The sequence below is a fragment of the Rousettus aegyptiacus genome, unplaced genomic scaffold, assembly GCF_014176215.1.
Source record: "Rousettus aegyptiacus isolate mRouAeg1 unplaced genomic scaffold, mRouAeg1.p scaffold_m13_p_9, whole genome shotgun sequence".
In the NCBI taxonomy this organism is placed as follows: domain Eukaryota; kingdom Metazoa; phylum Chordata; class Mammalia; order Chiroptera; family Pteropodidae; genus Rousettus; species Rousettus aegyptiacus.
The window spans coordinates 7,710,905-7,735,467 of NW_023416312.1; the positions used below are offsets into that span (position 1 = coordinate 7,710,905).

A 24,563-nucleotide genomic window follows, 5' to 3' on the forward strand; every position below is an offset into this window, starting at 1 on the left:
AATGCAATGACTGGTATCCTTAAAAGAAAAGGAAGATACCAGGGGTGAGATGATCACATGAATAGGCAACAAGGTGGCCATCCACAAGCCAAGAACAGAGGCCTCAGAGGAAACCAGACCTGCCAGCACCTTAATCTTGGACTTCTAGGCTCCAGAACTATGAGATAATCAATTTCTGTTAAGGAACAGTCTGTGGTGTTTTGTTGTGGCAGTTCTAGTAAACTAAGACACCATAATATAAAACTACTAAAAATATCAACTGGGAAATAAAAGGCTAACTGCAGGCCTATAACCCTCTCTACCAGAAATCAATGACCTCAAATTTCCTTTTAAATGTGTTAATATTTACTAGCAGAAAGGAAATAAAGTCCTTATGCCTAAAATGCTTTTAGCTAGATACACTTGGTCTATAGAGATGGCTTATTGTAAAACCTGGAATTTATGGATTTGAGGCATAGTTGGCTGGAGAATGGGAGCTTATCATTTAAATTGTGTAATCAATGAGGCATAAAAAAAGGATGTTGCAAAACCAAATGACTCCCTTTGTTTAAACATTGCTCAGAAACAAACTTGTCCTTTAATTCTGAATCCAAAATGTATTATAATGAGGAAAAAGGTTATTTTGGAGTTAAATTGATAATCGTGGATTTCTCCAAGGAAAGATTCTCATTTGTGCCTGATGATTACCCTGTATCCTCTGAACAATCAAGTTTGGTTTGGGTAAGATCTATGACTGATGTGGGTCTGATCTGACAAACTCGTTAGGCTAACCAAAACTTTGCATGGAAAAATTAGTTTGCACTTAACTCAGAAACATTCCTGTTTGGAGTTGTATCAATCCAACTTGATAGATTTATACTTTGGATAGAATAATTTGATAATATGAAGGACTGATTATCATGTAATTGAAATAATCCGATAAAAGAACATACATGCATTTATTTGAAACTTTATTATATAAATTTTCATTTCTTTTAAAGATTACAAAACCTGTTCTGTGACAGGAATACAAGCAATATTGTTCCAAGATTATTCATGGATACATCTGAAAGAGCTTAGATTACACATTAATAGTATGATTTGAAAACTTCCCAGATTAGACTCTTAAGTAAAACAATTTAAAGTATTCAGTGATATTTAATCCTTTACAAGCATTTCATAATTATGGCAGCAGTGCCAAGCATCTGATGTGATTTAACCACCAATAAAAGGTACAATACATATGAACTCATGATATGGTACCTTGGGCTTCTGGCATGCCTTACTAGAGAGAAACTAGTAGAAATTAAGATCATATATAATAGTAGAAAAATACTTGTGATTTTTTTTTTAAAAACTGTTTAAGTAGATGCCCACCCCATTCCCACCCATGGCCAAAAATGCAAAATAATTACATCCCTTAGGTGTATACCTTCCCTTTTGCTGAGGGTAAGAGTTAAGATAAACTTAATACATGTACATAATTTTAAGACTTAAAAACTCATCACCCATAATTATTAAGGATGCGAAGGAATGGCAATACCTTGAAGCTTTTTTAAAATTAAACAAAAACAAAAACAAAAACAAAGCTTTAGATGGTAAACTACACTTAGAGAAACACAAACCAAAACCTTTATCCGTATGCCCTTGCTTTGTATTTAAAAGGTCTAATTTAAATACTTGTTTGAAAAACTCAGTATACAGTTCATTCAGTACTATAGTGATAATAGGAGTATTTTTCACTTCCATTAGATATTGAACTAATCTACTTAGAGGAATATTATAGCGACTCTCTTCTCACATACATTTACATATATTGTACTCAAATGGTATGTGCTCTAAAGAGGTTTTCTTGAGGTTTGCACCTCAGAACCTAGTCTCTAATTTTCCTTTCCACTAATCTCTATTCAATCATATACTTTGTTAGTTGCTCTGGGAGAAGTCATGGACATTTAAACAGCTTATCATGCACTTCAAGGTTACATGGCAAATCAATGAGGAAAGTGCCGTAAGAGGTAGGAAGTAGGCTCTTATCCCAACCCTTGGTATGCCCTGTCATGAACAGTTACAAGAATGGAATCAAAGTGGTAAATGTGAGACTGATAGTAATACAAGGCTTAATTAAGAAAATTAAGTCAACTTAGTTACTAGAATTCTTTGAGAACAACTCAGTCACATTGGAACCAGTTACAAGTCACTCGATCACACAGAATACAGCAGTGTCAAAAATACACAAAGCACACTGTAGATACAAATTCTTCTTGGCCATCCATATTTAGGTATTATCATTCTGTAGATTCTTCACTAGAAAAAGTGGTTAAGCATGGCTTTGTAGAATACCACAGTCCCAAGAAAGCGAATTTCATTCCTTCATTAATTGGTCTCTACCAACGGTCACTTGGGGAGACCAGCAAAATGTAAGCAATCTGGAGGTGAAAAGAGGACTATTTTCATTTATTGAAATAAAAATACTGAGTTAAGTCAACTTATCTGTGAATTAAATAAGGCTCAAAATATAAATCCAGTTTGCTAGCCACATGGAGTTGGACATTTCAGAGGACAGAACTCTAGGACTAGAGTGGAATCTCTTGGTTTAAGCACCCAGTCAGCCATGAAACCCTTCATATTTGTTAATTTCAGAAAAAAAAACAGACCTTTTCTGACCCTTTACATCCCTGATATCTGTTCTGATGCCTTCATAAGTCTCAAATGCTCGCTATCACCGTAAGAATTTTCTCTATAAAATACAGCAAAGCAAGCTAAAAAATTTTAGGACATTTGTAAAGGCCAGGAAGTAGAGAATATCAAAGTCATGTTGAGATGTGTATTGCTGGCTTCCATGGTAATAAAGCATATCTGTACCAAGACCCCCAAGTCTTGAATGCTTTTCTACTCTCACCCCAGGCGGGACCCACCCCAGCCCCTTCCCTACCCATTCTGCCTACTCATGAAACCTTTGCACTCCTCTCTCCTTTCAAATCTCTTCTGGGTTGAGGGTGCAGGGCACAGCTAACAGGCCAGTCCCGCCTCCCATGATGGCCCCTAGCCACAACAGCAACCACTTCTTCAAAACAGATGGGAAATGGTTGACCCAAACCTGCTCTTTGCAGCCCACCACGCGTGAAATGTGAAATCTCTGCCATATACACATCACACCCTCTCCAGACACTCGCTAAGTGACTTTTCCCATATATCAGCCTCACGGCATCTCGACTCTGTGCCTTGTCAAAATTACTGTTTTTTGGACTTTTGGGGTTGCCTGTGAATGAATCCAAATCGAATCTGTTAAAGTCCAGGGTCTATTGTACTTAGAAAGAACAAAAACAATTTATATAAAAAATTAAAAGGACAATGAACTTACCTTAGTTCAACATCATCACTTGAAAGGGAAGATACAAAATACATGGTAGTGTAATCTGTATTTTCCAGGATGTGCTTAGCAGTGTTAAATGCAATCTACCATTCTGGATATTAGTTTGGGTTCTAAACTAAGAGGTTTGTGAAAGTGGCCTGATAGCTTAGTTCCTTCTTTCACATTGAAGTATCTTTAAGATTGAACTGAAACCTCCTGGAAGAAGCCCTGGTAACCAGCAGTACTACCTGGTGAAGGGCCTCACTACCACAACTGTAAAGGTCTGGAGGAATTGGACCTGGAGAAATGAATGGAAAGTTTCACTCAGCACAAGCACTGTCTTTAGAGCACACTGTTGGCTGAGTCTGTCTGCTGGAAGTCAAAGGCAATAGGAACACCACAACCACGGATAAAATAAATTATGTTCAGGAACTACTTCATAGGCAGTAAGCCTTCAGTTTTGTGAACATATAACTTGTTTTTTTTTTCCAATAAAACTGGTAGGTGGACTAGGCCAAGAAGGCAGTATTTTTGACAAGTGATAAACTTGGCATTCATATACCAGTAGAGGGCTGCCTCAGGAAATATGTAGTTTTTGAACAACTCAGCTCCTGGTTGGGTGATATGATATGAAGGGAAGGCAGTATGGTGTTATGAGGGAAAAAACCTAAGTGGGAAGTTAAGGATTCAACATTTACTTCTGGTTCTGAAAGACTATGATGGACAATACACCTAAGTAATTATGGAACAGCATCGGTGTCAAAAATTTGAAAATATATGGTCAGAGTTACATTAACATTTTAAAAGCAACAAGAATTTGGGATGACCGTGATTTGAAACACTGAATAGAGAAGAAAAAAGAAAAGCTTTCTTTCCAGGCAATGGAAAGCAGCTTTTAATAGTTAGCATCCATATACTCAAGATTTAAAAAGCTTTCTCCATCTAGATCTTCCGAAATCTCTTCTTATACTTTTTTTTTTTATTGAAGATAAACTTACATTTGATTTCTATGCAATAATCATTTTGTGTCACTTGGGCAAAAGGAATGTTACAGATTTTCCCTTCCTCTTTAATTGCATAGAGGAGAAATTAAGGAATAACAAGTGGCTTCCAAAACAATTAATTAGATAGACCATGATTTCTTGGCTTTGTACTCTCAGGAGATTTAAAGCTTCTGGCAGGAAAAAAAAAATATTTCTGATGTAAATGGCTTAGTACACGACTAAGCAAGATCTGTTTGGGCACATTCTTGATGAGGTAAGTTGAATCACTTTTTCCTTGCTCATGTTTTTCATGTCATATACTGATGCATGCTAGGTAATTTGGCCAAGACACAAACAATGAATACAGAAGTTTCTTTAATCAAATAAAACTATGGAAACTACCAAACTAGATATAGATGATGAATACTGTAATCTAAGTAGACACAGTGACCATTATGAAAACTGACCATTTCTGAAGTTAAAGGAAGCACTGCATGGTTATAAATCATCAGGAAAAATTCGGAAAACACTCAATGCTGAACATTCATTTAGCCTACCTTAGCTTTGATTTCAGGTTAGAACAGATATTGTTTGATCACGAATGTCTTCTTCCCTAGAATAAGAAAGTTTAAATCCAATTTCATAGAGTGAGGCCTATGGCTTTTATTACATTCAAATTAGTGTTTAATATAGAGCATCGTAATGGGATAGAACTCATTATGATTTACCTTTTTTCTGAAAAAGCCTACTTTTCTCACCGGTATACGGGAACAGGTATCCTGTTGTTCGTATGCTAAATTCTGCAATTTGATCTATGTAAACATGAAAAATATCCAATGGGACTTGAATGACCTGTTGCTAAATTCTGCTTTGCCCATCTTTTCACCATGACTCCCAAAAGGTCTTCGATGTATATTGGCAAAATTCCAAGTTATATGCCAATACTAAGTATGAACATCATTTAAGATTAAAAGTGCAAGAACTACTTCCTTAATGAAAGAAAAAGGAACCCTAAGGAGCTGCAAAGTAATGGACTAACTTCACAGGTGTAGTCTTGATGCCATGTTGCACACATATAACCTTCTCTGCCATAACAGCTCTCTAGGTATGTCCGACACAGCACCTGACTTTAAGAAACAAACGAACGAACCAGTGAAACAGACATGGGGAAAGATATGTACATTTTGGAAGGATTACATTCAACAGCTGTTCCACAATCTGGCTATTTTTAGGGCTGTCCAACAATACTGTTAATCCAGGTGAACTATTTAACCAGATTTAATAGTCGATTGATTAATAATAATAGATTCCAAGTTAAACAAGGCATGTATACATTAAAGAAAGCAGTACAGAAATGTACTGTATATGAACTGTTTACAAAAACATACAAAATGTTGGATGGCACAAGGGATACAGTGCTAATATAAACGGATTAAGCTAAGTGCTTAACATAAACTGTCCATCCCTATAACTAACAAAGAATATTTAAGGGACATGAAATATTTCCTATAAAAATAATGCTATATGGTGTAGAGTACTTTATTCAGTGTATTTTAGGTGGTATTCATATGTTCATTATTCTTCTTATTGATTCAGTGAATATATCTTCGTCATGTTTCCGTTTTCATTTCATCGAAGCTCCAGGAAAATCTAACTTGCTAACAATCATTTAAAGCGAGAAGAGACGAAAGCGGGAGCAGCAGCAGGAGCAGCAGCATTATGGGTACCAGCTGGGACAGTGTGTGCTTGCAGGTGTCTCTCGGATATGTGCTACCTGTCGCCAGAACTTGTGCTATCAGCTTACACCACGGTACCAAATATCCACTGAGGTCACTTCACAGGGCTGTGGAGGTGATTTTTTTAATACCTCTCCGCTGAGCAAGAGTAGAACGACCTACTGGTTCCAAAACTGGTGACTGATTACGATTTAAAGCAGAATACGTAGCTGCCATGGCACCCTGAAAACATGAAAGAAACGTCAAAACAAAAATGACAAAGGGAAGTTGTACACAGAATATAAAATGAAGATGTATTTTTCCAGATAATTTCTTCATCAGCAAATTTATGCAGATTTTATTAGGTTCAGAATCAAAATAACCACACTGGTGGAATCCTCTGATTTAACTAAAAATGAAGAGGCCAATGTGGGACGTTGAAATTACGGATGAGAAAGGACAGAGATGGGCTTATAACAAGCAGTCTCCACTTTTCTCAGGACTTTTCGACTTGTTTTTCTTTGCGATTTTTTAATACGAGAAGCATCAAAGCATGCTTCTTTTGGAACTTGAATTTTGCCTCTGATGACAACCTCAAAGTTTGCTTTGGGTTGTGCATAAGAAAAAAAAAATGAAGAAAAGTTAAGAAATCCATAAGCTTCTCTGATTGATGATTCAGAAATTAAGAAATCATTCTTAAACTAGATTTATTAACATATTTGGCCTGGCTTGCCTTTTTCTTTTCTAAATCTCCTACTGTAAGAGAATCCCACAGGAGAACTGAGTGCAGGCTAAGAGAGACAGCGAAGGGGAAAGGTGCTGCGGCATGGTGAGGGCGTCTCCTGGTCTCTCCTGAAGGACATGTGGAAAACAGGGCCTGAATGGGCTGCTCACCTTGACCAGATGCGGTGCGTCCTGTCTGTTCAGTTGGTATTGTGGCAGTTGGTCCCAGTGGACTATCCACGGGTGTCTGAGCACAAGGGCAGCAGTCAGTCTCTGATGAGGGTCTACATGAAGCATCTTCGACACCAGGTCCTGTAACGGGAATAATAATAATAAAACAGACTTAAGTATTTTTATTTTCTATCTATAGCGCTTGATACTGTTGAATACGGTTCCTTACTATGATACTATTTTTTCCTGGTAGTAGGTAGACCTTGGGGTTCAAAGCAATTTGGTCGACATGACAATTTTTTTTTAAAAGCAAAAACCTAAGTCTCTGTTTTCTCCTCCCTGAGTGACAGTGATTTTGATGCATTACAAAGGGTAAATTTACCACATTTTACGTATCTTTAAATACTTTGGCTTTTTTCCCCCCTCAGATATTCTGAGGTTTCCACATTTTTGTAGGTTTATTTTTAAGTAATTTTCAGCTACTTAAGATTTTTTGTGCTGTTGGTAATACTGAAAAGCAGAACTGTCCAATAACATGAATTTAACTGGAGGACTCTAAATGCTACCCAATATTATAACATTTTAATTTTTTTTCCTACTTCAAAAGCAACTCACAGGCATTATAGGAAAATTAGAAATATAGAGAAGCAAAAGAATTTGAATACCCAGAATCCTACTCTTCCAGAGACAAATGCTTTCTATCTATCCAAATGATTTCCTATGCATGGAATATAGATTCATGTAATTGCTATATAGTTTTGTACTCTCTCAAATAACACAATTGTGATTTATAAAAGCCATGTACCATTTGTTTAATTTTTCATTCAAAACATATCTACCATGTATCCATTAAAGGCCAGGCATTCTGCTAGGCATTGGGTATTTAGCAGTGAACAATATAGAAATGAACTGTGACCTCCTGAAGCTTTCAGCCCAGTAAGGGAGAGACAAAAGAATCAACTACAAAGCAAATATTAAGTAAGGTCTTTGACTGGATGAATAAATAGGAGGAGCAGCTAGAGGAACACAAAGAGAGACCTGACCTGAACAGGGCAGGGTGGCCCTGAAGTGGCTTCTTTAGAGGAATGTGACACCTGAAGGATAAGCAGGAGCTAGATTAGAGAAGGGAGGGATTGACAGAGCATTTCAGGGAGGTAGAACTGAGCGCCTTTGGTAGGAAAGTCCTCAGGAAGGCATGAAAAGGAATGCAACCTGGCTGCAGCATAAATTGTGAAGGAGAACATGGCGGCAAATAAAGTGAGAGCGGTACGAAAGGGCCAGACTACAAAGGCCCTTATAAGCCATGTTAGCAAATTTGGACTTTTTCTGGTGGCAAATCATTTAAAGCAAAGGAGAGGTGTGGTCAGGTTTGTACTTTAGAGAGATTACATTCACTAAGTGTAGAGGAAAATGGATTGGAGAGGGCAAGCCTGGAGACCCCAATTAGAAACTGGCAAGAGATGATAGCTTTGGGGGGGGGGTGAGTATAAAAGATGGAGAAATATGGATGGAACTGAGATACTTAAGAGAAAGAACTGACAGAAACTGGTGGTTGGATATTGGGAACTGGGGAGACATTATTCCAAATACTCCTCTGCCATTAGACATTTATAGTTTCTGACTTTTAGTTATCATTAACAGCTAAGAAAGAAATAATTGAACAGAATCAGAAATAAAAAGTAAAACAATTAGGGACCTCCCCTTCCAAATTATGAATGTGGGCAACCCAACCCTGCTTCAAATGAATAAAAGGCTGCAAAACTGCCCAGGCGTACAGTGCACTTTTGGCTACTTAGAACCACTTCTCCTACTGCTATTCTTCAATGGCTCCTCCTCCTAAGCTTTCTCTTAAAATGGTGCTGCTCCCTGACTTCCTTCCATGGCTCTCTCATCAGTCTGCTCAGATAAGCGCATTCATGCTCAGGGCTTTAGCCACTACGGATGATGACAACCCCTAACTTCAATGTTCACCCCAGACTTCTCTCCTAAGATCTACATCCATATAGTCAGTTGCCTAACGGACCTACATCTCTTAATTATGCGACACAGAAGCATTTCAAATTCATAATGTCCAAATCTGCAACCATCACTCCTTTCCGAACTACTTCTTTTGTATTCCATGTCTTGGTGAAGACCACTACTACCGAGTCATTTGCCCGAGGTGGAAGTGTGGACCTCACTCACGCTTGGTATCTGCCTCCCAAATTTCTCTTCCATTTGGCTCAAATCCCACTACAACTACTCTAGTTTAAATCCACATCATTCATGACCCGAAATACTGCAAAATCTTACACTAATGTCCTTAATATTAGATCAGTGAAAATTGAATGAAATAATGTATGTAAAAGTGTTACCACAGTCCTTGACATGTAAGTGTTCAGTAAATGATAGCTGTGGTCATGTTCTTCTCAAAGACACATATAACACATATGGTCCACGTGAATGATGGCAGTCACACGTACAACTTGCTCTTGAGGGGACACACCAGATTGATGGAGTCCTCTACCCCAATTCTGTGGGTATTCACTATATTATGTCATGCTTGTCATTACAAGTCTTAACTGGACAAAGAAGCAAAGGTTATTAGTAACAACGTGCATTTATAAGATAGGTTGTGAGTTGGATGCAATTTTTTCTGCTTTATTTGTATTTCTTCCTCACCTGTGCTTCTCTTTCACTCAAAAAAAAAAAAAAAAGGATACTAAAATGCAAGTAAATGAGAACTAAATTAGAGAAATTAAACAGATAACCTTGATTTGCTTTAACTTATTAAAAAAGCAGACAATGTGTAAGCTCTGATACTTTTTATGGTAACATTATTTGATAGGCTTCACAACAGATCACGACAAAGGTTGTGGCAGACTCCATGGATAAGAATTACTGCTCCACAGAGTGAATTTGAAAAAGGAAAATCTGATCACTATAATGCTTAACATATTTCAATGGTTCCTCAATACCTAGAGTGAACCCCAAATCCTGAGCATGATCTATAAAGCCTTTCATAATCTGGGTTCATCGGCTCCCTTCTCATATGTACCCTGTACTAGTCATATCAAACTACTCGCTGCCCCCGGAAGCATTCTCCCCTTCCTGTGCCATCATGACCATGAACAGCATGTGCTGCTCCCTCAGCCTGGAATGGACACCCTTCTGTTCTCCAAAGCTGCCTAGCAAATCCCTCCATTGCTTCTGGAAAACTTCCCCTGAAACCTTTCTGACCAAACATCACCTGTGAACTTCTTTAGCACCAAAAATGTACCACTGTAAGAGCTCATGTGACACTTTACTGTATATTTTTAGTCATTTCCCAACTAGGCTGTGAGCTCTCTGAGATCAGGAATTCTATCTGAGTCACACCTTTTATCCCTGGAGTCTTCACTCATTAAACACATTATAGGTGCTCAACACATGAATTAAAAAAAAAAATACAAAAACAAGTATCCAGGAAAATGAATTATCTGGTTTAAGAAAGTATATTAAGAAAGGGGAAAGGCTAACAGTTCATTTTAAATGAAGTTACATAGCCAAATATTATTTACACAAACTGGTTAGCTGAGGCTTCGTTTCTATGCCAAAAGTATCTATAGAAATTTTTTGACGCTCAATTTATGCAATCATATCAACTCAAGCTTCCACCTCTAAGAAAAATCAGCAGGCACGTTTACCAGTATGTATCTTCTTCATCTGCTCTATGGTTTTCTTATTTTGAAGTGGAAAACTTTGCTCTTCTTTTTAAAAGAGAATTTTCTATGAATAGAGTTAAATTAGAGTGGAGGTGGAAAGCAAGTCAGTGAAGACTCCAAGGGATGGCAGATTTTCCAGTTAGAAAGACTTTTCAAATGATTTCAAGCTGATGCTACAAAACTATACTGTTTATTGTGAAAAAGATAACACTCCCTTTTTTATAATATGGACCAAAAATAGGACATGGTATAGTAATTCTAGGGAACAAGGGCTTTGGAATCAGCTATTTAGTTTGAAGCACCCACACGTACTTGGTGTGTAACCATGGATAAGTTCACACTAAAATTCTGGGCCTTGGTTTCCTTCTGTGAAATGGGGATGCTATTGCTTATTTAACAGGGTTAAGAGGATTGAATGGGATAATTTAGATAAAGTGCTTCCTGAGGTACAGTGCAGACACACAAATCATGAAGACTACCATCATTATTATTCATCACGTTCCTCAGTAAGAAGTAACTTTAGATGTATAGATTATAATAAAGTCAAACCACTGCCTTCTGGCAAAGAAACAAAATAATTGGTTCATTTTTGAGTTCAAGTTACTTGGTAACATCACTTATAAAATACTACTTCATGAACAAAAGTTTCTAATTGATATTGTTTATTCTCACCAAGGATTACGAAAAATTATTTTCTTAAAAACTTACAATAAGAAGCCATATTTACCTTTGCTGTGTCTGAAACAGAATTCCAGTAACCGCCGCTGAGTGAGAATTTGCCGCTGCCTATGCGTGCCAATATTTCCTCTGGTGTATCATCAGGGCCATTTGCAAATGGAGTGTAACTAATTTATAATAAAGTTAAAATGTTAATGAGTAAACTTTTTTGGTTGCTAATATTTATATTTACTTGCAGTGCCCAAGAGGACTGAGTAATTTAATTACTGTAATATTTTATTGAGATCTACTAAAGTGAAAAATATCAACAACATGAAGCTCCATAAAGTACCAGGTCAAGGTATAAGTTATGAAATATTAATTGGACTTAATATACAAAAATATGAACATATAAAGATATGAAACACTGTAGAATAAAACATTTAAAATAGTGTCTGTTTATGACATAACAAGAGTACAAAAAAGGTACAAAAAATCAATTTAAGACCTTATGACATCAATGATACATTATAGAAAATTAGTAATCATATAGCTTACATGTATTGTATACATACCAAATTGTATTATTAGAAAACATGAAAAGATATAACAGAGATAAAAAATCTAGATAATATAAACAAAATCTTGATGAATAAATGCTTACAACAGATGGTACACACTTACCCAGTAAGCATTGTATAGAGAAGGACACCAAGACTCCATATATCACAAGCAGCATCATAGCCTTGTCGTTTTAAAACCTAGGAAAAGTAAAAATTAGGAATAGCACACCACTGCTTATTATATAAATTTAGATAGGTTGTGGGAACTGAATTATAGCTCCTGAATCAATATATATAAGAAAAACCTCAACAAGACACGATTAACAAATGAGGCGATACCTTTATTTATTCTAAAACCTTCTACTACTAACAGTTCATACGTATATAAGTTTTGGTATTCAAATTAACATTTATTGAGTGCTCCCGTAGCACATAACGGATAGCTACAGACGTGTGATTATGCAGAAAGACAGAAGTCAGGGCAGGAAAAGGATTATAGGTAGCAGACTGATGACAGCATGAACTATCAACAGAAGAAAAGTGCTGACATTTTATTCTAATTGTTCAGTAAGTCTTGAATTAAATAACTATTAACTATTCTATCCTAAACACAGCAAATGAAATACTGAAATACCGCAAGCAAACTCTTTCACAATTACCTCTGGTGCAACAAAATTTGCAGTATAACAAGGAGTCATGAGAAGACCATTTTCTGCTCTTAGCTGTTTGGCAAAGCCAAAATCACAAATTCGAATAGATTCTGGATTGCCAGATTCATCCACGTAAAGAATGTTGCTAGGTTTCAAGTCTCTGTGAACCACCTAATTGAAATACAAATTAAAGAGGTACATTAACAATACATTTTCATTACAGAGAATTATTCGCAAACTGTTAAGCAATGCACTTAACAAGATAATGCGTGCTGACCTTTAAACTAGTCCAACATTATAAAATGCTGATAATATAAGTATACCTCTCAAGCACAGAACTGGGGCAAAGAGAGGAGGAAGAAATAATAGAACTGTATTCACCTTTCCCCTCTTTGTCCAGCTATGTAAGTGGGTTAAGGAGAAATGCAAATAACAATATCTGTCTCTAGGTTATTCGTTCATTAAACAAATATTGATTGAGTGCCTATCATGTGTCAGGGTATTATATACCGAGCTGCAGACACTGTGGTGAACAAGACCCATAAGAAGATCCTTGCTTTTAGATGCTAAGAACTTACACAGTAGTGGGGAGGCAAAGAGTAAAACAGGTGAAAGATGGGGCATAACTAGGGGGGTCAGGGAGGATCTCTAGAAGAGGTTAACATCTGCTCTAATAACTTTAGAACGGAAGAAACAGGCAGAACAGTGGGAGATAGCCATTCTAGGTAGAGGGAACAGTGTGTACAATGGATGTACACAACGAACGTGCAGACAGGCTCAATGGAACAGGCCTGGGGTTTAGGAGTAAAAAGGAAAAAAACTCAGGCTTTAAGTACTGCCTATTTGATATCCAAGCACAATGTCTGTCTGTCTGTCTGTCTGTCTCTCTCTTTCTCACACACACACACACACACACACACACACACACACACACACACACACAAAGATACAGTTCCTTTACTGTTTTGTATTTCTTTCCCCCTTTAATCATCTACTTGAATACTTCTTTTATCATAAGCCTCTCTGACGCTCATTATTAGACGTGTGTTTCTTCCATTATCAAATTCTGAGTCTATATTCTGACCAACTGCCTCAGTTTGAGTTCCTAACATCCAGAACATGACTTCTCAAGACCATTTTAATAACTAACTACTGCTGAGGCACTGGGAAAGAACACAGAAGACTTAGATAACTGCAAAGTCATGAATTCTTCACTGAATATGGAGTTCTACTACTTTCTAGCTACCATACGAGGTGACTCCTGATGAGCTAGAAGTCAAGAAGCTCTAGAATTAAATTGACACAGTCTACCTGTTAGCTTCTAGGGGAAAAAACGAACAAAACTGAAAATTAACTCCTTGGGAAGTAAGTCCTTCCTTATTCTTTTCCTTGCTTGGCTCCTCTGCAGTTGTCCTTTTCTCCTTCCTTCCCCTCATTTTCTCCTTTGCCCCTTTTCCCTCCCAGACTTCTCTTTCTTTTAAAAATATGATTTCTTGACATTTATTAAAGATATGTACACGGGAAGAAATGAGGAGTACATTCACCAGCTAGAAGCCAGCTGATGATTTGGCCTCATCGGTTCGAAGGATTTCCTTTTATAAGTGAATACAACCCATGATTCTCTGGTTCTTCTAAATTTGAAATGGGCCTAGATCTCAAGAGTACAGAGTGGCCTGGCAAAAGCAGGTTATGTCTTTCAGGTCAGAAGATCTCACTCACTTTTTTGGGGGAAGCATAAGAATTTAATATAAATAAGCTAAGATTTCAAAGTAGTCCTTGGGCTTAATGAGAGAAGTCTACATAGAGAAATAGTAGGATAATTAAACTAATAGTAGTTACTTTCCATTACATGCATAAAGTAACTTCTACTTTTGTAATTTTAGATCAAACATTAAGAAAAAAAAGGCAAGAAAACAAGGGTGTGTGTGTGTGTGTGTATAAAACATTAAAAAGACTTACCCCTTGTGCGTGAAGATATTCAACAGTTTTGGTTATAGTAAACAGGACAGCGCTGGCCTCTCGTTCAGAGAAAAATTTCTGTCTAAGAATTTTATCCAGTAATTCACCCCCTTTCATGAGTTCTGTCACTACATACACATATTTTCCATCATCATATACCTATAAAATCAACACCAAAATGTAAAAAATTATTTGAAGCCTTACATGTGCTCAGAACGAAGTTTAGCATATTAAAGAGAAAAGTAAGACTCATTTTATACTCAAGGAAAATTTTACTTATCACAACCAATGGAAAATATAAAACCTTGCAGTTTTATACATATAAGAATATTAAAATAAGAAGTGATCGGATCGAATGTCAGGAAAAATAAACCATAATTTCCTTCTGCGAATCTTAATTCATGGCAATCAGTTACTATGGGCATTGTAGACGAAGGGGCACTGAACTTTTGTTTTTAGGGTTCGTTCCTCTTGATATTTCTATCTACCACCAATGGCGGGGATGGCAAGGACTTTGGCAGGGACAAAGACACATGCCTGTGATTTTCCTGGAACTTCTGCAACAGCAGAACTTCTACATTTATATACATAGTACAATAAATTATTCTGGTTTTGGTTAAACTGAAAGACAAGTTGTGGCTAGAATTAAGCAGGAAGATTAAGTAGCAAAGAGAAATTCCATACAACCGCCCAGAAGCATACTAGTTTACTCCCAATGTAGAAATAAAAAACTCACTGTAGTTTTGGATTTATACTCTAGAGAATCCCAAATGGAAATAAGCCCTTTATTAAACTTCAGTCCTTTTAATTCCCCCTTCACCACAGAGTTACTGCGTATCTTTATTTAGCTCCATAAGAGGTACCACACCACATGCTGGGGCCCCAAATATGGAGAAAACAAGGTATCTGCCCTCAAAGTTTTTATTCCACTAGGGAGAAACAGATATGGAAATAAGAGTTAAAACAATATTGGAGCTACTGTAGTAAAAGTGGGGGAAATATTAGAGATTTTGGAATTTGAGATGGGAAAGGAGCAAAGATGTAAAAAATAGTGACAGCTTAGGGAGCTTCCAAGGTGAGGCTGACGGACAGTAATTTCTACACTTCCTTTTTAATTTAAGTGGTTGGATCCTTGGCGATTATATTAATTAAAGAGTCACTTCAGTAAAAAGCTTCACATTTTAACGCAACTAAGTTAACATTCTTCTTTTAACAATAAGCAGTGATAAATTAATCTGAGGAAACTGGACTTTTGGTTTAGAAGAAGAAGGGAGGCTAAACTTTGGAATTCACAGAATCTCAGGTGAAAGGTCCCTTAGAAGTCCTCTGGCTCAGCTGGCCACATGACATCTGCTGTACACACCCAGATACGGCCTTTGAGCCTATGTGACCACCATCAGCAAGAGAGGACTTAATGTTGCCTTGGGAGTTCACAGTCTTTGCTAAAAGCTCTAATATGGTAAAAGTCACTTGTCCTGGGGGTAGTGGTGGGCAGGGCAGGCTTCCTGGAGGAAGCAATGCCTTAGAAAGTCTCAGATGTACGGTAGTTGGCCAGGCAAAGAAGGGAAATAGTGTTTTCGACTGAGGGAACCATAAGTTTGAAGACAGAGCATCATGAGAAAATGAGGCAGTTTCAAAAATGCGTACATACTGGAGCATGGCTGGAGCACAGGGTGTGTGAGGAGGTGTGAAAATTGCCATGGACAGAGGAAGGGAGGGACCAGAGGTGATGTGGGGTATGAACTGCAGGCAGGGAAGAAACATGGTTAGACGTGCATGTAGCTAGCTCTCTCTGGCAGTACTGAGGAAGACAGTTTGGGGAGTCCATGGAGTGTGAGACCAGCCAATCCTAAATATTAATTAATACCCAAATGTTCCAGTAAATGCAGATATTAAAGGCAATAATGTCAGCAATACTTTTCTTCTTAAGGTGAACGTAGAAAAATTACCTATATAAACACATTTTTCTTTATAACTGAAATTATGCTATGTTGTCCTCCGATCTATTTTTTACTTACTATTCTTTGTAATAGACATTTATTTAAGGTAATACATTTTCAGCCTAGATGATTCTCAGTTGTACATTTCAGGTTTAACCGACATCATACATTGAAGACAGCTGCATCCACACATTTCCATTACATGATTATTTCTTTGCCCATTCTGCTCTTTTCTTTTCCAAATAACCTTTCAAATATGGTTCAAGGTAGAATTATCCTCCTTATGTTTTGTCCGCTGCTCTTTAGGCATGATTTGCTGCCTCATGGTCAGAAGTCTTAGGACTTCTTTTACATCGTTGTCCACATGTATTGTATCATCTTGCATTAAGCCCAGTTTATTGAACCCTGCAGCATTGTAATACCATTTTCGAATACCCTCTAGCCACCGACTTGATGCTGCAATAGCAGGCTTGCTCGCCATTTTGGCCTTTTACTTACTGTATTAAGTTCTTTGTCTACCACATGATATTTGAAAACATTCCAGATGTGCGTTAGACAGCTGATTCTACATTGAAGAATATACTTACGTCCTTTAGAGTAATAATGTTTGGATGCTGTCCATAACGAAGAAGAATTTCAATTTCTTCTGTTGGGTCTCTCTTGCTTTTATCAATAATCTAAAAGGCAAAGTTATCACAAAATCTCATGAACTATACAGTCATAAAACTTTAGTATTTACAGCTGCAGACCTTGGGTATCAGCTTATGCAAACACTGTATATATGTCACTTATCAACCAGTTTTATTTAAATACCTGGCCAGACTGTCTAATCAAAATTTGAAAGCCAGTCTTGATGTAGATGGCAAGGCCATAAATTTTATGCCATGCCTCAATGGAATATTCCATTAGTTGTTAAGTTACTTATAAAAAATTAATGAACGGTTAAGTAGAACAAGCTTATTTTTGAAGCTAGGTGGAAAGCTAAGCAGAAAACCACACCTAGAATTTTACTTGGCTAGAATTAAGTTTAATTATTATAATAAAGCCCTTTAAAATACTAATGTACCTTTCCAACACTTTTATGTCAGCTGCTTCTTAAAAATATTTCTATAAATGTTTTAATCTGTTAAAGTAATATTATATTTAAAAAACACAAGGTTAGCTTTCATTTCATCCAAAGGGTATTCTGAAATAAATTTTGTGACTTTCATATTTTCAATTTTAAAACTGCTTAGTAATTAATGTATGCAATAAATACCAAAATGCTCCGGCAACCTAGAAAAAAGCTTGCAACTCTCAATATAAGCCAAATCTGCTATCTGAAATGGATTTAGTTATAAAACTGTTCTGCATTTAGAAAACAGGAAAGGCAAACATATAAGTGTCCACTATAATCGACTGCAAATGACAGTGTGGAATCAGGCAAATGGATGATTAAGAGGAAAGGTATACGGAATAAACATGCTAATTCAAGGGATATGATCTAGGGCTAGTCTTTTGAAAACCAGAACACACTAGAAGTGCTATTTTTGGCAACATTCTCTCTGATCTGCTAATCTGAGCCCAGCTTACATTATATCCATAATTGTGCTTGTGGGTCTTAGATTTGTAGTAATTTCAGTAGAATCAAGTCGTGCTGGGATTGGTTTTATGAATCTAATTAAGTCACAAGAATCCACAAATAGCTTGAAGATCTGGTTTCTGTAATTCAAAAGGGACCTTAGGATGTTTCTGCTTTTTTCTCATGTGTTTATGGAGGCCTATGAAGTCCATTATTCATCTTCTCTCCTTTCATGTAAGCAATTTGAAAATTTATATGTATCCCAGATTTCACTATGTACAATGAGAAGAGGAAATTAAAATGTGTTTCTATGGTTTATCCTCACATCTGACAGAAAGCCTTATGGACAATGATGACTTTTTAAAAAACAATTAGATCCAAGTTTAAAATAGTAATAACAATTTCTGTGTCTGTATATCTTCCCAGATATTTGCTATGCATATATGAAACACATTTCTTTTTATTTTTACATGGTAAAAATCATACTATACATCTGGATGGATGGATGGATGGAAGGAAGGAAGGAAGGAAGGAAGGAAGGAAGGAAGGAAGGAAGGAAGGAATCATAATTAATGCTATTCTCCAACTAAACATGAGCTACTCATACTTATAGAGTAGTTCTAAGATTCAAGGTAAGCTAAAAGCTTTAGACATTACTTGTATTGCTTTCATTGGGAGAGTAGAGGCTACCATGTAAAAAAGGGAAAAGGCAGAAACTTGAATGTAGTATTTAATCACTTACAACAAAATGTTTGCAACTCGAAGTTTACCATAGAGCCATGTGCCTTGGTTTTTGGCTTAGAAAGTTTGTAGTCTTAGGACACTTGATGAAATTAAAACAGCTAATGATAATAAATTTTACGACAGTGGTTCTTATTCTTTTATTGGTTCACAAATCCTTTTAAATATGAAGGATGGTATGAACATTTTTGCCAGAAAATGTAAGCATATAAAATTTTGAGGAACTCCTTAAAACCCTGACTATAAAATGGGGGACTTTTGAGAGTAAAAGTGGTGCTAAAAAATCACGTTGGATGTAAAGTGATATTGCCCTGAGCGAACTGGATGTACGCTCCCTTATTACCTTTAGCTCACAGGAGAAACCATGGTTCTAGATTCAGATCTCTGAAGATCACTAGCCAGATATTTAAACTTATCTCATCTTTTTATAACAACAGGCACATTTATCAAAGAAGAAGAGTGTAATTTTTAACTGGCACTGACATGCATAAGTAAGAACTGTTAAGAGTTGCACTATAAATCTAAAAACATTTACCTTTACTGCAAACTCCATGTTTGTGGCTTTATGTATACATCTCTTGCAAACAGAGTAGGAGCCGACTCCAATATCTTCTTTTACTTCATATCCATCAGTAAACTGAATACTGTTCCTGTGCAACTGCTACAAACACAATTATAAACTGATGAAGAGTTCTATAATAACTCTGGTATATTACTGACCATGCACTGATAATATTAGGTATAAATAAATACCAGGAAAAATGAAAATGAATCTTTACAGCATTTATTCTTCTACAACTGCGTATTTTAGAAATGTCTACAATAAAATGTACAACGTGAAATATGCCCTTTAAAAAAGCTTATGTTAAAAAGAAAAAAAATTAAATATGTACAAGAGAAAACGCAGAGCTACTTGATAAGGGGCCAATAGTCTTGCCTGTGACTAAGTCCCATTCCACTCCCCAACAGGCTATAGGTCTTTGAAGTATGCTTGCAAATGGGGAGAAGTCTGAAACCTCTGGTACAGAAGAGAATATTTAGGAGGATTCGGAATTAGAACATTTAGATTCTTGTCGCAGATGTACTACTTGTAGGTTGTGTAACCTTGAACTTGTGTTTTCTCAGAAGGTAATGATGAAGGTTAAATAAAATAACATATGAAGGTGATATCTATTATCATCATTTGGGACTATCAGTAGCCATGGCTTCCTTTCTTCACTCTCAAGTCAATACAACTTCTGTTAGAGAAGCCATTAAATGGGTTAAGGACTAATAACATGCGGTAGGATGATGAAGAGCAATTTACCGGTTCTATAAACAGGCTGAGGGAAGTTACACTGTCCTTGGCTATACTGATAGGAACCCCCCTATCCCATGCTTATGAGCTCCGTATAGGTTAAAACTTGAAGTCTGTAGAATATGTTTGTGATATTAGGTACAGAAGCTATAACTTTAAAACTTGCCATAATTTACAGGCTTGTCATAGTAAAAGGGACAGACTATTTCAACATAAACTTTGTTCAAAAACCAGTGTTTAAATTGGTTTTCTAGAAAGTGGAGAAACCAAGATGATGGACTCATGAGAAAAAATTTAGAGTAAAAGCAACTTAATCATCAAATTCAAACACTAATTATACCCTAAAAAAATGCAATGCTTTAAAAGACATATCTAGTTCCTTCTACGATTAGAAAGATGAACTAAATTTATCTTTCCATGATACTAGGATAAGAAATAAATCTAATGGTTTGTACTACTTGTGTTCCTCTAATAACATTTACGAGTCCAGCCTCCTGTTATGTATTTAAGGACATTCACACATCTAGACACCTTCTTCTGTGGCTTTTACCTCCTTTTTCTCCAACTCTGATAAACAGATGGGATAATGAGGTAGGAGGCACCCTATGGCAGTACCCGTAACCATTTCCTCCCAATAACAATGGGGGCTCCAAAAGAACAAGGATATAAAACTTGGAAAACTTAAGATTTAAATTCATTTTTATCTCTTGTATGTTTCTATGGCAGAGGTTGGCAAACTATAGCCTGTGTGCCAAATCTGGTTCACTACCAGTTTTTCTAAATAAAGTTTTATTGGCACACAGCCACACTTGTTTGTTTTTGTATTGTCTATGGTTGCTTTCATGCTACAATGGTATAGTTGAGGAGTTGCAAAAGAGATCACACAGTGTACAAAACCTCAGATATTTATTATCTGGCCCTTTAAGCAAAATGTCTGCTGAGCCCTGTTCTAAGGCATCAGGAAACCAGGAGATCTCAGTTCATCACAGCTGACCTACAGAGGCAGAGGATGAAACAAACAAAACCTAATAAACATGTTGAGGCATAGGAGAGGGGAGAAACAAGATGGTCTCTCTTAGAATTCCATTTTTAAGTCAGATAGGTATTCAGGATTCTGGTTTTTACAACCTTTTCAAAGGCATAGGAAAGAAATTTAGTTCTAAGAGTAACATTAATGATATCAAATGTATTTTAAATTTCTCACTTAAGTCAGCATATCAAATCTAACTTAATTAGTCACACAATGAACTATATCTCACAACATTTCAAATTTAAAATTACTTAGACATTCACTCACCTGAACAATTGAATGCACACCAACTGTCTGCATAGCTTGGCTTTCATCATCTGAGGTAATAGCAACAAAACTAAACCCCCGAAAAAGCTGATGTGCATTAGCACTAGGTGGAATGCCAGGTGAATCTGAAAAGAATCATAAATAACTAAGAAGGTAATTACTTTGAAATGTAATTAAGGGAAGAATTGTTGACATTATGACCTTTCTAAGTTATTCTGGAACTCTACATCTCAGGCATCCAGTGATTTTAAGTGTAACTCACTGAGGCACTGTATCAATCTGTCCTGATGGCCTATTGCCATCACAACTCTAATATCCTAGTCCCTTAGAGCCTAGAAAATGGCTAATCCATTGGAGAATATAGCAAATCGATGAATTACTGGGTTAATGTTATTCTAAATTAGTACTGTCCCATAGAATTTTCTGCTGTAATGGAAACGTTCTTGATCTGTGCTGTCCAATATGGTAGCCGCTAGATACATGCAGCTACTGTGCATCTGAAATGTGGCCAGTGTTACTGAGAACATTTTTAATTTTAATTAATTTAAATGTAATTAATTAACTTAATTGGCACCATATTAAATGGTACAGCCCTAAATGGTAAGGGGAGATACAAGGTTTATCTACAGACAATTTAGGAGGAAGGAATTTAGTTCATTGGTCTCAGTACGTAATATCAGAATCTAGAAATCTAAACTACAAGTTAAAAGTTATTTTACGTATATATTTAAGGACCAAAAGTAATTTCTAGAATAATCATGGTATGTAGTCCTAAAATATATTTTACTACATTACATGTATTGTTATTCTAATTACTTATGTGGAATCTGTTGGTATTAACATTAATAGAAATACACTTATACAATAGCTAATGTCCACTATAAAGACAATAAACTTGTTATTCATAAATATAAATAAATAATTAGGCATACTAATGTTTATAAATACACAATAAAGGCTAAGGGCAAGCAAAAAGCAAACAGGCAAGCCTATTTAAACATCAACTCTGTATAAAGTTCTTTGTGAACATCAGTTTGATAATTTGAGCTATACGTATTGTTTAGTGAATTTTGAATCAGTAAGACGGTATATACTAAAGACTTCTGCTAAGAGAACCTATCTGGAATATGATACAGAACTTCTATATTCTGAGATTTTTCCTTTCTTAGTACAAATTATATCGAGAAAGCAGAGTAAAATGTCACCACAGAGCATCAATTATATGCATATCACTATCTATGTATTCAATAAAATTTTGTTAATATATTAATCCAAATTTCTAGACTGTCTTATAAAAATAATAAACACTTATCAATGCTTTATACAGATTGTGAGGATTTTGGCTGAAAAGCTTTATAGCAATGTTGAATGATGTAGTCTATGGAAAATACATATAAGTACACTTGCTAGTTATTTGCTTGTTGATGATAAGCCTGGGGTCTGGTACACCTAAATGAGAGAGCATTAGAGTGCAAAACACACCATTATGTATATACATATGCTAACTAGTGAAATACGGGTTATCATTTCAAAGATTACTTCTCTATAATAATCACTGTTTATGCAATTTTAGGATAAAGTATGATACAGGATATGATTCATTTTGAAGTTATTACATCTCATAGAAAGTTGAAGTTATGTTTGAGATTTGAACTTTACAAGTACCTCCAGAATAGCATTTCATGTAAAAATAGCTACAGGTAAATAAATGCACAAGCAAATAAGTTTTTCCACATAAAGTCAAAGTTTAAGGCACAAAATAATTTGCTAAAAGATTTAACAAGAATCTTAACTGCTATAAAATGTTGTAAAGGATTTACTAATTATCTAGGTAATTAGGGGATAGGGTTTGAAGAAGAGATACAAGGATAGCATAAAGAGTTGTACTGGAAAAGATTTTCTGATTGAACAAGAAAAAAATATATCTAATGTCTTATATTTGGGTTTTTATATTTTCTCCCTACCTTTGGGAGTTTTTGCAGTAAACTCAGGGTCAAAATAGAATGTATCTTCAGGCCTGCCAGTTGCAGGTTTAAAAGGTGGATGAATTTCTCTTCTGTACAGTTTCTAGAAGAAAAAAAGAGTGTCTTAGACATATGTTAATTATTTAAAAAAATTCAAGCAAGTTTTTATTTTATACTTACATTCCAGTCTATAGTTGAGAAAAATAAGTGTCTTTTAATTTCTTCAACTCCATCTGGTCCTGCGCCTATCGAAAATTAATTAGTTTTGATTAAATAATAATTTTATTTCAGGGAAGAATATATATTGTTTATTTAGTCTTTGCTTTTAATATTTGTCCTAATATTTCATAATCTTACAACAAAATAAACATCCACCTCTCTCCAAAAAAAACACACACCAAGAAACATGCAAAAGAAACAAGATAAAAATTTTACCTAATCTGTTTGCAGGATTTCGTTTGAAAAGCATTCGTAAAAGACTCTGGGCTTCAGGACTCAAAAACTGTGGCATCCCAAGTTTGGCTCTAAATAACAAATCCACATAATACCATTTTATTTTTGGAGGTATCTGTATTTTATTTACAAGTTTTTTTTTTTTAATTAAACTTTTTATTTTAAGATAATTGTGGATTCACATTCAGTTGTAAGAAATAACAGAGACCCTGCATACTTTCACCCAGTTTTCCCCATGGGTAACATCTCACAAAACTATACAGTATACACTATCACAACCAGGATATTGACATTGATACAATCCACTAATGTCACTCAGATGTCTCCGGTTTTAACTGCAGCATTTGTGTATGTGTTCAGTTTCATGCCCTTTTTATCACAAGTGTAGGTTCCTGTATCCAACACCACAGTAAAGATGCTCAACATTTCATCACCACCAGGATCCTGCATGTTCCCTCTTTGTAACCACACCCATTTCTCTCCCTCCCCAATTCCTAACCTCTGGCAATCACTAATCTAGCCTCCATTTATAGAACTCTGTCATTTTAAGAATGTTATGTAAATGGAATCATATAGTAGGTAATCTTTTTTCACTCAGCATGAATTTCCTTGAGCTTCATCTAAGTTGTTGTATCAGCAGTTCATTCCTTTTTATTGCTAAGCGGTATTATTCCATGGCATGGGATGGATATACCACAGTTTGTTTATCCATTTAACTGTTAAAGGGCAGCTGGATTGTGTCCAGTTTGGGGCTGTTACAAATAAAGCTGCTATGAACATTTGTGTATAGGTGTGATTACATCATAGAATTTTAGTCTATAATCTTATTTCATTTTAGTCCATAATCTTTTCATTTTTTCAGAATTTTGCAAAAA

At 35.9% G+C, this 24,563-nt stretch overlaps 1 protein-coding gene and 1 pseudogene across 7 annotated transcripts in view; both read right to left on the minus strand.

Moving 5' to 3' along the window:
• Positions 1-933: 933 nt before the first annotated feature.
• Positions 934-24,563, minus strand: part of RPS6KA3 (ribosomal protein S6 kinase A3) — a 98,780-nt gene continuing 75,150 nt past the window's right edge. For all 7 annotated transcript variants that reach the window (XM_016125093.2, XM_016125094.2, XM_016125098.2 and 4 more), the window contains 12 exons: positions 23,671-23,759; positions 23,416-23,480; positions 23,236-23,338; positions 21,272-21,396; positions 19,213-19,338; positions 16,963-17,052; positions 14,436-14,594; positions 12,486-12,647; positions 11,948-12,024; positions 11,334-11,451; positions 6,924-7,064; positions 934-6,272 (listed from right to left, as the gene is read on the minus strand). In XM_016125093.2, coding sequence (XP_015980579.1) covers positions 6,150-6,272; positions 6,924-7,064; positions 11,334-11,451; positions 11,948-12,024; positions 12,486-12,647; positions 14,436-14,594; positions 16,963-17,052; positions 19,213-19,338; positions 21,272-21,396; positions 23,236-23,338; positions 23,416-23,480; positions 23,671-23,759 — 1,378 coding nt within the window. In that variant the 3' untranslated portion in view covers positions 934-6,149. The remainder of the gene's footprint in view (positions 6,273-6,923; positions 7,065-11,333; positions 11,452-11,947; positions 12,025-12,485; positions 12,648-14,435; positions 14,595-16,962; positions 17,053-19,212; positions 19,339-21,271; positions 21,397-23,235; positions 23,339-23,415; positions 23,481-23,670; positions 23,760-24,563) is intronic.
• LOC118607699 lies at positions 14,603-16,956 on the minus strand (annotated as a pseudogene).